At 39.8% G+C, this 13,298-nt stretch overlaps 1 protein-coding gene across 1 annotated transcript; it reads left to right on the forward strand.

The window, feature by feature from the left end:
• The first annotated feature begins 62 nt into the window (after positions 1–62).
• gdf5 (growth differentiation factor 5) lies at positions 63–6,994 on the forward strand. The gene is made up of 2 exons (XM_023264069.3): positions 63–795; positions 5,690–6,994. Exons 1-2 carry the CDS (start codon positions 90–92, stop codon positions 6,616–6,618), a joined length of 1,635 nt encoding a protein of 544 aa, XP_023119837.1. The 5' UTR covers positions 63–89; the 3' UTR covers positions 6,619–6,994.
• The last annotated feature ends 6,304 nt before the right edge of the window (positions 6,995–13,298 follow it).

The following is a 13,298-nucleotide window of genomic DNA, read 5'->3' on the forward strand; positions in this document are numbered from 1 at the left end:
CTGGAGAAGCGCTTTCCCCTCACAGGATGAAACTTCTGCTGCTCTAATTCCGACCTTCGTGACCATGACGCTGCTCCCAGAGCTTTAGGATGAAACTAGCGAGGCGCGTTTTCCTCCTGCTCAGCTGCTGGACTCTGCTCGACCCGCATCCCGTCCTCGGTTCCCTCAGCCGGAGCAGACCGACAGACCCACACCTCCACCGGCCCGGAGACGGAGAGCAACCCCGGGGGAGAACCGGCGGAGGAGCCGGCGGGACGTGGAGACCGGCGCCGGTGCGGATCACGAGAATCCGCGCGGGTCCGCCGTTAATTAAAGGAGAAGCCGCTGTGAGTAAAACCAAACCGACCGCCGGGAACCGAGCGCTCGGTTTGGGGCGCAAAGAGGCTGCGCGCTCCTGGCCGCCCGCCGGGGATGCGCACGTTAAAGCCCCCGCAGCTCTGAACGCACATGCAGCCGGTAAAGGAACCGGAGCTGCTGCTGCTGCTGCTGCTGGAGGCGGAGGATCACCGGGGAAAGATTTCGGGAAAGTCGCCACCAGAGCAGCCGCCCAGAGAGCCGCCGGGGCGCAGCAGCAGAGCGCGGCTCCGGTGGCGCAGCGGGGAAACACCGGCAGCAGCGGCGGCAAGGCACCGAAGCCGAGCCACCGGGAGGCGCACCAGAAGCAGCCGCTGGTGATTCCTCACGACTACATGCTGTCGCTGTACTGGTCTCTGAGCAGCGGAGAGCTGAACGGCAGCGCGCTGCACCAGGCGGGTCTGGCCAACACCGTGACCAGCTTCGTGGATAAAGGACAAGGTAAAGTCCAGGACCAGATCTCTCGAATTCTCACTCTTTCAGTGGAGATGTGTGAGTCGGAGTCTTCTGTTGTGTCTCTAAAATCACGTTTAATACACAATTAACGAACGTTTCTGCGGTTTCTGAACCAAAAACTTGCTTAAAATGCGTAAAAACGCCTAAAATGGCGAAAAAAAATCCATTTAACGCATAAATACACCAAACTCACTGCTTAATGTTCTGCATACGGCTAACAAACTCTGAATTTGTCTTAAAAATGTTGCTAAGTTTGGTTCTTTGTGGTGATTTATAGACATAAAACAGGTTTAAAGGACTTTATGGACGATAATGAGGAGTGTAATATAAAAATAATGTGCAGTTATTAATGAGGAAAAGGAGGAACCAGGAGGAGAGCAGAGCGGCTGGAAGCGGCCTGTAGGGGAGAGATGTCCGGTTGGACGGTGTGGTCGGTACCGGAGGGAGGCAGTACCGGACATGTTGAACAGAGTCAGAACATCTGGAGGGGGTCAGGAGGTCAGCTGCTATTGGACTGAACAGAGAGGATGATGGGAGATGATGAAGGTTTTACAGGAACTTCTTCACATGAACAGAGGAAAGTTCTCAGGTGAGGAGTTCAGTCTGTTTATAGTTGTTTGGAGTCTTTTTAGTTGTTTTTGGGCTTTTTATTTAGTTGCTCTGAGTGTCTTTATGGTTGTTTTGAGTCTATTTTTAGTCGTCTTAGTTGTTTTAGGTCATTTTTTTAGTTTGTTTCTAGGTCTGTTTCTAATTATTTTAAGTCTTTCGAGTCTCTTTGGTTGTGAGTCTTGTTTTCGTTGTTTTGAGTGTCTTTTTAATAGTTGTTCTAAGTCTACTTTGACTTGTTTTGAGTGTTTATCTAGTTTTGCGGTAATTTCTTAGTTGTTTTAAGTGTCTTTAGTTGTTTTTTGTCTCTTTGTTGGATTAATCCTGGAAGGCTGCTGTTGTAGAACTTGTCTCAGCATTCTGACCAAACAGTCCAGCTGTCCACTTACGGAACCACAAGTTTCAAACCAAAGACGTATTAAAGCGGTTCAGGTATATTTATCAGAAGTTCATTAAAATGCAGATTAATTGGAGTTTGTTTTAAAACATCCTGAGAAAGTTCTGCAGAGTTCTAGTAACTGTCAGCTGTAAGTTTTACTTTTATTCAGTTTAATTTCAGGTATCAACATCATTCTGACTATTTCACTGTGAAGAATCTTCTCTTTAAAGTCAAATATGGAATTCAGTTCTTGACATTCCTCAACAGACCATCAGAAGCTGAATTAACATTTAAAAGTCAAGTTTTACTGTTCGGAATTAAAATTACAGTTTTCAAACGGTGTAATTTTAACTTTTTTAATGTCCTTCTGACCAGTTGAATCCACAACTGGAGATATTCGATGTTCAGGTTGGTTTAGTCGACATAGTAGCTGCAGAAACCCTGATCAGACTCTGATAATCCTGCAGATGTTTTAAATGTCTTTAAGACTAGGTTGAATTGTTGTGATGATGCGGCTCATGTGAGGCTTCTTACTGGATGTCGGTCTAGCAAAGCATTTAAAAGTGTTAGCGGAGGTTTTGTCTGCAGCTGTTGGTGGATAAAAAGGTCAGAAAATGTTGTGGAACTAAAAGACTTCATCAGTGAAGAATTTGTGGAGAACAATAGAGGAATTTCTAGTTGTTTTGAATCTCTTTCTAGGTCTTTTTGGTCTAATTACAGTTGTTTTGAGTCTCTTTTTAGCCATCTTAAATGTCTTTTTAGTTGTTTTGTGTCTATTTTTTATTGTTTTGAGTGTTTATCTAGTTGTTTTGTGTCTTTTTTTTATTGTTTTGAATGTTTATGTAGTCGTTTTGGGTCTATTTTTTGTGGTTTTGAGTGTCTTTTTAGTTGTCCTAAATCTCTTTTTTCTGTTGTTTTGAGTGTCTATCTAGTCGTTTTGTGTCTGTTTTTAGTGGTTGTAAGTCTCCTTTTAGTGGTTTTGAATGTATTTTTAGTTGCATTGGGTCTTTTTATAGTTGTTTTTTGTCTGTTTGTCGATGTTTTGAGTATTTATCTAGTTCTGAGTTTCTTTCTAGTTGTTTTGAGTCTGTTTTTAGTTGTTTAGAGTGTTTATTTAGTTGTTTTGGGTTAATTTTTTCAATTGTTTTGTGTCTATTTTTAGTTGTTCGAGTGTTTATCTAGTCTTAAGTCGCTTTTTCAGTTGTTTTGAGTCTATTTTAGTTTGGGCCTCTGATCCTGATCCAGACGTGGAGAACAGATGGATCAGGATCTAACAGGATACTGATTTCTCCACGTCTGGATCATTTCTAGTTAAACCTAATCAATGAAGTTATTGCTGTTCTGTGTAAATGCTGTTGTCTGAGGCTGCAGGTTTGAAATAAACTACTAATAAATAGTCCTAAAGAGCTGAAACTAAACTGATATTCTGTGAAAACATGTAGTTCTGAGGAATGATTAATCAGGATTTCATTAGTTGATGCTGTTCAGTGTTTAATGTGACAACTGATGTTCATGTAGATTCTGCTGCAAACTATATAAAAGTTCCAAACAAACCCCAGCTGCTCTGAACATTTAGTGCAGATTTCATTTATTATTGATGAGCTTCATTAATCTTTAAGCTGTTTGTGTTCATTCTGTTAGATTATCAGTTAGAAATAGATTTAAAATTGTTAAAAAAGGTTGTGATTTTGGCAAACAGACTTCGTATCGAGCATCTCTGGGGTGTTTTTCAGATGAATATTGAAGCTAAAATGTGAGAAAATCCTTCAAATCACTTCACACGACTCAGAGTAGCGCTGCTGGTGTGTTTATCCGTTAATGTGACGGTTCGGCTCAGAGTGGTGTCGAGGTAGAAGTTAGACGGAAACTTTACCTGCTCGGATCCGGTCAGATTAACGACTGTAACGGAAAAACAACCAGGTGAACGTTCAGGTCAACGGAGTCTGAAAGGGTGTGTGTTTGTGTGTTTGTGCTGTGGACGGTGTGTGTTTTTGTGTTTCTGTTTCCAGTCCGATGGTCTCTGTCTGGTTCTAATGTACTTCATGATGCCTGTTTCAGAGGAGGGAGGGGCTGCCATGAGAGGAAGTGTGTTTATATATGTGTGTGTGTGTGTTTATGTGTGTGTGTGTGTGTGTGTGTGTGTGTGTGTGTGTGTGTGTTTATGTGTGTGTGTTTCATTACTGGATTTCATTTGGACATTAAAGTTCACTGGTTTCTCTGACAGCTGAATAAAACTCCAAACACACCAGCAGCCTGATTTGACTCCGGATGTCGTCGTACTCATAAAAAATGTGTTTTTGCTTTATGTTGACTTATATTGTGGGGATGACATGAGGTGGTTAACCCAAATTACGTTCAAATACAACTACAAGGGTACTTCAATCAAGGCATTATGATTAAAAAGGCATTAAAATGACAACAAAGAGACACAAAACAACTAAAAGTAGGTCTAAAACTAGTGAAATGGCATTAAAATGACAAAAAAGACTAAGAACAGACTCAAAATGATGAAAAAGACCCCTGGTAGCTTCAGTAGAAATCTTCTGGACTTCTCGTGTAGAGTCCTATGATTACGATTACCTCGACCTGAATGACTGAGAATCTACACAAAAGAGATTCAAAACAATGAAACGGGCTCAAAACAACTAAAGAGACTCAAAGCAACTAGAAGGTGAACCAAACTACTAAAAATAGACTCAAAAGAATGAAAAATGAGACTCAAACCTATGACAGAGACTCAAAACAACCAAAAATAGACTCAAAACAACTAAAAAGACACTCCAAACTACTAAAAAGAGATTGAAATCAACTATAGAAAGACCAAAAACAACAAAAAGAGACTCAAAACAACTAGAAAGAGACTCCAAACAACATAAAACACACTCAAAACAAGCAGGTAAACATTCAAAACAACTATAAAGAGACCAAAAACAAAAAAGGAGACTCAAAACAACTACAAATAGACACAAAACAACTAAAAAGACACTCAAAACAACTAGATTACCACTGAAAACCACTAAAAAGAGACTCAAAAAACTAAAAATAGACTCAAAAGAACTATAAAGACACTCAGAACTACTAAAAAGAAACTGAAATCAAGTATAAAAAGACTAAAACCAACAAAAAACAGACTCAAAATAATTAAAAAGAGACTCAAAGCAACTATACAGAGACCAAAACCAACAAAGAAGACTCAAAACAACTACAAAGACACTCAGAAGTACTAAAAAGAGACTGAAATCAACTATAAAAAGACTAAAACCAACAAAAAAAGAGATTCAAAACTAAAAGGGGATTAAAGAAAACTAAAACGAGACTCAAAACAACCAATAAAAGACCCAAAACAATTGAAAAAAGATTTAAGACAACCAAAAGGGACTCAAAACCACTAGAATAGACACAAAACAACTATAATCAGACCAAAAAGAACTAGAAAGAGATTACAATCATCAGCTGAGGGCCTCTGAGGAGCCTAAATCTGTGGATTCATGTGATCGTTTGTCTGATCTTGTGTTTGTTTTTACATTTGTGGTGTTTAACCTGTGGATCCATAATGTTGTTTGTTTTTCGTGTCCGGTGTTTGTTCTTTCGTGTCCGGTGTTTGTTTTTGTCGTGTCCGGTGTTTGTTTTTTGTGTTCGGTGTTTGTTCTTTCGTGTCCGGTGTTTGTTTTTTGTGTTCGGTGTTTGTTCTTTCGTGTCCGGTGTTTGTTTTTGTCATGTCCGGTGTTTGTTTTTTGTGTTCGGTGTTTGTTCTTTCGTGTCCGGTGTTTGTTTTTTGTGTTCGGTGTTTGTTCTTTCGTGTCCGGTGTTTGTTTTTGTCATGTCCGGTGTTTGTTTTTTCGTGTCCGGTGTTTGTCGTGTTTCCCTGAACTTCCTGTTTGTGTCTCCTGTCAGATGATCGAGGGCCTCAGCTGCGACGCCAGAAGTATCTCTTCAACGTCAGCTCTCTGGAGCGCGATGGGCTGCTGGGGGCTGAGCTTCGTATCCTGAGGAAGCGTCCGTCGGACCCCCGGCGAGCCGACGGAAGCTCCACCTGCCTGAAGCTGCTCACCTGCTCAGGTAAACAGAAGGCGACGCCGCTGCAGACCAGGACGCTGGAGGAGCTGCAGGGCTTCGGCGGCCGCTGGGAGGTGTTCGACGTCTGGAAGCTCTTCAAGGCATCCAGGCAGCAGCCGGAGCAGCAGCTGTGTCTGGAGCTGGAGGCCGTGGAACTCCGCGGCGGACGCCCGGTCGACCTGCGCTCACTGGGCTTCTCCCGCCTCGGCCGGACCAACAAGGAGAAGGCCTTCTTCCTGGCGTTCGGTCGGAGCAAGAAGCGCGACCTCTTCTACAACGAGATCAAGGCTCGGTCCGGCCACGACAACAAGACCGTCTACGAGTATCTGTTCACGCAGCGGAGGATGCGACGAGCTCCAGCAGCGAGAGGCGCCAAGAAACCGCCTCCACCTCCACCTCCTCCACCCCCGCCGCCGCAGACCCTCCCCCAGCACCAGGTGGTGAAGACGAGGCCTCGCTGCCACCGACGGCGGCTCCACGTCAACTTCAAGGAGATGGGCTGGGACGACTGGATCATTGCGCCGCTGGAGTACGACGCCTTCCACTGCGACGGCACCTGCGACTTCCCCATCCGCTCGCACCTGGAGCCCACCAACCACGCCATCATCCAGACGCTCATCAACTCCATGGACCCCGAGTCGACGCCGCCCACCTGCTGCGTGCCGACCCGCCTCAGCCCCATCAGCATCCTCTACATCGACTCGGCCAACAACGTGGTGTACAAGCAGTATGAGGACATGGTGGTGGAGTCGTGCGGCTGCAGGTAGCAGCGAGAAACGCTCGTTAACATTACGACCCCAAACTGGAACGCCGAACAGACCGGACTCCTCACCGCATACCAGCGATGGCAGAGACTAAACAGGACGGCAGCATCTCTTAAACCGATGAGTCATGTTGGTGTCGGAGCAGACAGATAACAGAGACGCTATCTGTCAGGAAAAGACTCTCCTCAGATGTACAAAGTTGAAACATTAAGTGAATTATACTCAGAAATGCCCTTTTTTCCAGCACTTATCTGATGGAGTCATGTGTATCCTTGTTCTAAAGCATGTGAGGAATCTGATGTATAAATACAGTGATGGAGTGCTCGTCTGACCTGCTCCAAATGTGAGAAAGTTGAATAAACTAGTCTTCAATAAAAAATGCCTAACTGACTGAGCTCCAAACTGCTATCAGTGTGAACCTCAGACTAAACTATCGGAGGAATTCCTGGGTTTTTCAGAAGCCAAAATTACAGTTTAACCCCAGAATGACTGATAATCGTCTGGGTTAACAAACCGCTGCCGGTTAGGCTGAAAACAGGAGGAAAGGTAGAAGAAAGGGCACTCAGAGGTAAAAACTAGATGCAAAATAGTTTAAAAGAGAGTCAAAATGTCCAAAAGAAGATGCAGCGTGACCAACAAGACATTTAAAACAGCAAAACCAAGATGCAACATGACCAAAAGGACACAGATAACAGCTAAAGGGACACTGAAAAAGAACAAGCATGATGAACGATATATAAAGTGACCAAAAAGACAATCAAAATGTACAAAACAAGACATAAAACAACTAAAACCACATTGAAAATGTCCAAATTAAGATGCAAAAGGTCTGAAAGGACATTAAAAACAGCTAAAACAAGATTTAATATAATGAAATGGTTGCTCAAAATGTCCAAAGCAAGATGCAAAATTACTGAAAAATTACTAAGCATATCTGAAAAGACACTGAAAATGTCCAAAACTAGACATAAAACAACCAAAACCACTCTAAAAATGCCCAAGACAAGATGCAACATGACAAAAGACTTGGAAAATGGCCAAAACAAGATGCGAAAAATCTGAAAGGACGCTGAAAATTAACAAGCACAATGAGCAATATGCAAAGTGACAAAAAAAGCACTAATAATGTCCAAAACAAGGCATAAAACAACCAAAACAGCATTGAAAATGTCCAAAAGAAGATGCAAAAGGTCTGGAAGGACATTGAAAACAGCTAAAAGGACACTGAAAATGAACAAGCATGATGAACAATATGTAGTGACCAAAAATACAATCAAAACGTTCAGAACTAGACATAAAACAACCAAAAAGACACGAAAAATGCCCAAGACAAGATGCAAAATGACAAGAGACTCGGAAAATGTCCAAAATAAGATGCAAAATGACCAAAAGGACACTGAAATGAATGAAACAGGCATGATTAACAATACGCAAAGTGAACAAAAAGACAATTAAAATGTGCAGAACAAGACATAGAATAACCAAAATGAGAAACAACCAAAAGGACACTCAAAATGTCCATCACAAGATCAAAAACTACCAAAAGGACACGAAATATGACCAAGAAAGGCACAAAACGACACTCAAAGCAGCTAAGACAAGGTGCAAAATACTGAAGTAGACAAAAAAAACCAGATGCAAAGTGACCAAAAAGATGTTTAAACTGTTCAAGACAAGATGATAAACAACCAAAAGGAAACTGCAAATGTCAAAAACATGATGCATAATGACCAATAAAGACATGAAAATGTCCGTAAGACAACCAAAAGGACAAAAAGGACATTCAAAATGTCCAAAACTGGACATTAAACAACCAAAAAAATGCTGGAAATATCCCAAATAAGATGTAAAAGTGATCAGAAAGACACTCAAAATGTAGAAAAGACGCAACACAACCAAAAGGACACTTAAGATTCCCCAAAAATTAATGAAATGACCAAAAAGTCATTCAAAACAACTAAAGCAAGATGCAACAATGAAATGAACCATTAAAAATCTCCAACATAAGATGCAAAATGATGTTGAAACTGTTCAAGACAGATGATAAACAACCAAAAAGATGCTGAAAATGTCCAAGACAAGGTGCAAAGTGGCCAAAAAATCATAGAAAATGTCCATAACAGAGTTCCAACAACCAAAAAGAGAGTGTCCAAAACAAGACATATAACAATCAAAACGACAAAAAGGACAAAAAGGACAGTCAAAATGTCCAAACAAGATGTAAAATGACTAAAAGGACACCTAATATGAGTAAGACAGACAAAAAATGGCACTTAAAACAGCTAAGACAAGATGAAAATGTCCAAAACAAAATACAAAAGTACCAAAAAGACACTGAGCATATCCAAAGTTGGGCATTAAACATCCAGAAAGATGTTGAAAATGTCCAAAACAAATTGCAAAGTGACCAAAAAGTCAAAAGAGCTAAAACAAGATGCAAAATACTTGAACGATTGCTGAAATAGGCAAAAAAAACAGATGCAAAGTGAAACTGCACTCAAAATCTCCAACATAAGACGCAAAATGACCTGAAAGATGTTTAAACTGTTCAAGACCAGATGATTAACAACCAAAAGGACACTGAAAATGTCCAAAATAAGATACAAAGAGACCAAAAAGACACTGAGCATGTCCAAAGTTGGACATTAAACAATCAAAACAAAAGAACAGAATGGACACTCAAAATGTCCAGAATTGGACATTGAACAACCGAAAAGACATTCAAAATCTCCAACATAAGATGGAAAGGGACCTAAAAATGCTGAAAATGTACAACACGAGATATAAACAACCAAAAAGACATGAAAAATTTCCAAAACATGATGCGAAGTGACCAAAATGTAATAGAAAATGTCCTAAACACGAGTTTCAACAACCAAAAATCAGGGAACATGTCCAAAGTTGGACATTAAACAACCAAACTGAGACTGAAAATGTCCAACACATGATGCAAAGTGACAGAAAGACATGTCCAGTGATGTCCCATATCAGTTCTGAAGCAACCAAATGGACGCTGAAGACGTCTGATCATTGCATAAACTGGTGTTTGGTAAAACTGAGCTCCAGACTTCTATCAGACTAAACTTTGGGAGGAATCTGTGAGATTTTAAGAATGAAGACGTCATGTTCTCTGCTAATGTAATCACCACTCTGAATCTGGATTAAAATAACATCCTGGAACATTCCAGAGCTCAGCTGATTAAACATTCTCCGTTTGACATGAAACCGATTGTTGTTTCCCTGATTAATGGTTCGTTTCAGCGAGAATTTCTCTGGTGGCAGCTTCCTGCTGGTGGGAATGTTTTTACTGTTTTCCATTGATTATTAAAGAAGATCCTTGAAGATAAATGTGGTTCAAGATATTTGGTGTGTTTATTCCATTAAAAGCAGAACTATGTGGTGAATTAATAAACGAGCAGAATAAACTAAAATAATTCAGGTATTAAAACCAGATTTGAGGAGTTTCTCTGCCAGATGGACGATCCTTTATACCACAGTTATGATCAGCAGCAAAAACCTCCAAATAAATGTGTTTAAATGAGTTTGAGAAGCTCTTCTGTCTCTTCATATGAAGTCTGGTCATTAAAAGCTGAGGTTTGAGCAACAATAAACCAACTCATCAGTCAGCAGTAGTCAAGAACAAGAAGACAAGTAAGTCACAATCAGAGAAGAACTTCAGGTTTTTTCTTCATCGTGGTTAAGTGTTTTGGTTTATAGTAACTCGACACCATCATCGTCCTCCTGTTGGAGCTCTACACCGACTACACACTGAACGGTAAGGAGGAAACTAACGACACAAAACCACCACAAAGACACAAAACTACAAATGACTACTAGTGTCAAAAAAAACCACAGAGACAAAAATGACAACAAAAGAATCAAAATTAACACAAAATATCCTCAAAGAGACACAAAATGACCATAAAGAGACACAAAACAACTACAAAAAGCAACAAAATGATCTCAAAGAGACATGAATTGACCACAATAGAGTCAAAATACCACAAAGAGACACAAAACAACCGTTGTCGTCCCCCGTTGGAGCTCTGCATCGACTACACACTGACCAATAAGGAGAAAACTAACGACACAAAATCGCCACAAAGACACAAAACGACCAAAAACAGACATAAAACTACAAAGAGACTCAAAACAACTAAAAGAGACACAACTCCCTAGGACTATAAAGACATCAGAATTAAGACAAAAAGACACAAAATGACCACATATAGACACAAAACAAACAAAAAGACACAAAATTACCATAAAAAGACACAAAAATGACCACAAAGAGACACAAAATGACCTCAGAGATATGTAATGACTACAAAAGAGTCCAATAACCACAGAGACACAAAACGACCACAAAAAACCCAAAACAACTATAAAGAAAGTTAAAATCACTTCAATAAACAAGGACAAAAATGCACTAAAACTCCTCTAAACCAACCCAGAGTCACCACTGGAGCAGAAAAACACTTCTTATTATTGTTATTATTATTATTAGTTGTGTCTCTTCAGTCTAGAAATGTTTCTCCTGGGTCGGGGGATCTTCAGCCTGGTTGTAGCTGGAGGCCTGTTGTTTCATAATCCCACCTCCTACATGTTCAGCGTTGCCATGGAACCCAGCAGCAGCAGCGACACGTGTGCGTTTCACAGCCGTCAGAGCACCTGCCTGCCGCCCGTAAAGCTGCTCATTCACTGGATGACGCCATCTGCACCGAGCCAACGGCTTGTTTCTCTTGGAGACACGGTGATGTAAGCATTTCCTTTAATCAGAGCTGAAGCATGCCAGCGGTGTGACCTCTGGAACCTGCAGCGACCAGGTGGAAGCAGGTAGAAAAATACGTCTGGAGAAGCAGGAATTCAGCTCTACAGACGGCAGAACACTGGAAGAAGATCAGCAGCTAGAGTCAAGATACAAAATACCTGAATGGACACTGAATTAGTCCAAAACAAGACAAAAAACAAGCAAATGGACACTCAAAATGTCTAGAATAAGATGCAAATCAACCAAAAAGACACGATACGCCCCCAAACTGGCACAAATTGACCAAAAAGACGCTCAAAACAGCCAAAACAAGTTACAAAATTTCAAAAGCAAAACATTAAATGACCAAAACGACATTCAAAATGTCCCAAACAAGATGCAAAATGACTAAGAAGACACTTAAAATGTCCATAACAACCACAAGGACACTTAAAATGTTCAAAAAAGATGCAAAGTGACCAAAAAGACATTTAAACTGTTCAAAATAAGACATAAAACAACCAAGAGAACACTAAAAATGTATAAAATAAGATATAAAATGACCAAAAAGACATTTAAATTGTCCAAAATAAGATGCAAAACCACCAAAAGGACAGTGAAAATGTCTAAAATTAGACGCAAATCAACCAAAAAGGACACGTGATACGCCCCCAAAATGGCACAAAATGACCAAAAAGACATTAAAACAGCTGAAACAAGTTGCAAAATGATGAAAGCAACCCATTAAATGACCAAAATGACATTAAAAATGTCCCAAACAAGATGCAAAATAACCCTAAAAATGTCCATAATAACCACAAGGATACTTAAAATGTCCAAACAAAGATATAAAATGACTATAAAGACATTTAAAATGTCCAAAATTAGGTGCAAAACCATCAAAAGGACATCCAAAATGTCCACAAAAGGCACAAAATGACCAAAAAAAAGAGTCAAAATAATGAATTGAACACTGGAAATGTTCAAAATAAAATGGAAAACAAAAAACCATTCAGAATGTCCAAAACATGATATAAATTACTCAAAATGTCCAAAACTAAATGCAAAGTCACCAAAAAGACATTTAAAATGTCTAAAATAAGATGCAAAACAACCAAAAGGAGACCCGAAATGTCTAATATGAGAGACACTCAAAACAGGTAAAACAAGATGCAAAATGACTAAAAAGACAATAAAAATGTCCAAAACAACCACAAGGACACTTAAAATGTCCAAAAAAAGATGAAAAGTGACCAAAAAGACATTTAAACTGTCCAATATAAGATGTAAAACTACCAAAAGGACACTAAAAATGTCCAAAACAACATACAAAATGACCGTAAAGACATTTAAAATGTCCAAAATAAGACGTAAAACAATTTGCAAGACACTAAGTCCCCAAAATGCCACGAAATGGCCAAAAATGCATTTTAAATGGATAAAACAAGATTCAAAACAAAATGGACATAAAAAATGTCCCAGCAGCCAAAGTAAGATGGAAAATGTCCTAAAAAAAAATGCAAAATGACCAGAAAGACATTTAATGTCCCAAACAAGATATAAAACAGCCAAAAGGGCAGTCAAAATGTCAACGACAAGATGCACAACAATCAAAGAGACATTTGAGGCATTATGGTCCCAATATGACACAAAATGACTAAAAAGACATTAAAAACAGGTGAAACAACTAAAGGTAAATGGCAAAATGACTAAAAAGACACTAAAAATGTCCACAAATACAAGGACATTAAAATGTCCAAAAAAAGATAGACAATGACCAAAATGACACTAAAAATGTCCAAAATAAGACATAAGACAACTCTCAACACACTTAATTTGCCCCCAAAATGACACAAAACGACCAAAATGCATTTTAAATCAATAAATAAGATTAAAAATGACCAAAAAGACACTAAAAACAGGTAAAACGACT

This window comes from Amphiprion ocellaris, chromosome 5, assembly GCF_022539595.1.
Source record: "Amphiprion ocellaris isolate individual 3 ecotype Okinawa chromosome 5, ASM2253959v1, whole genome shotgun sequence".
In the NCBI taxonomy this organism is placed as follows: domain Eukaryota; kingdom Metazoa; phylum Chordata; class Actinopteri; family Pomacentridae; genus Amphiprion; species Amphiprion ocellaris.

Excerpts from the sequence above, each read along its gene's own strand:
- gdf5 (XM_023264069.3), top strand. The coding sequence starts at position 90 with ATGAAACTAGCGAGGCGCGTTTTCCTCCTGCTCAGCTGCTGGACTCTG. Across the intron at positions 796-5,689 it reads CTTCGTGGATAAAGGACAAG|ATGATCGAGGGCCTCAGCTG; the intron begins GTAAAGTCCAGG and ends GTCTCCTGTCAG.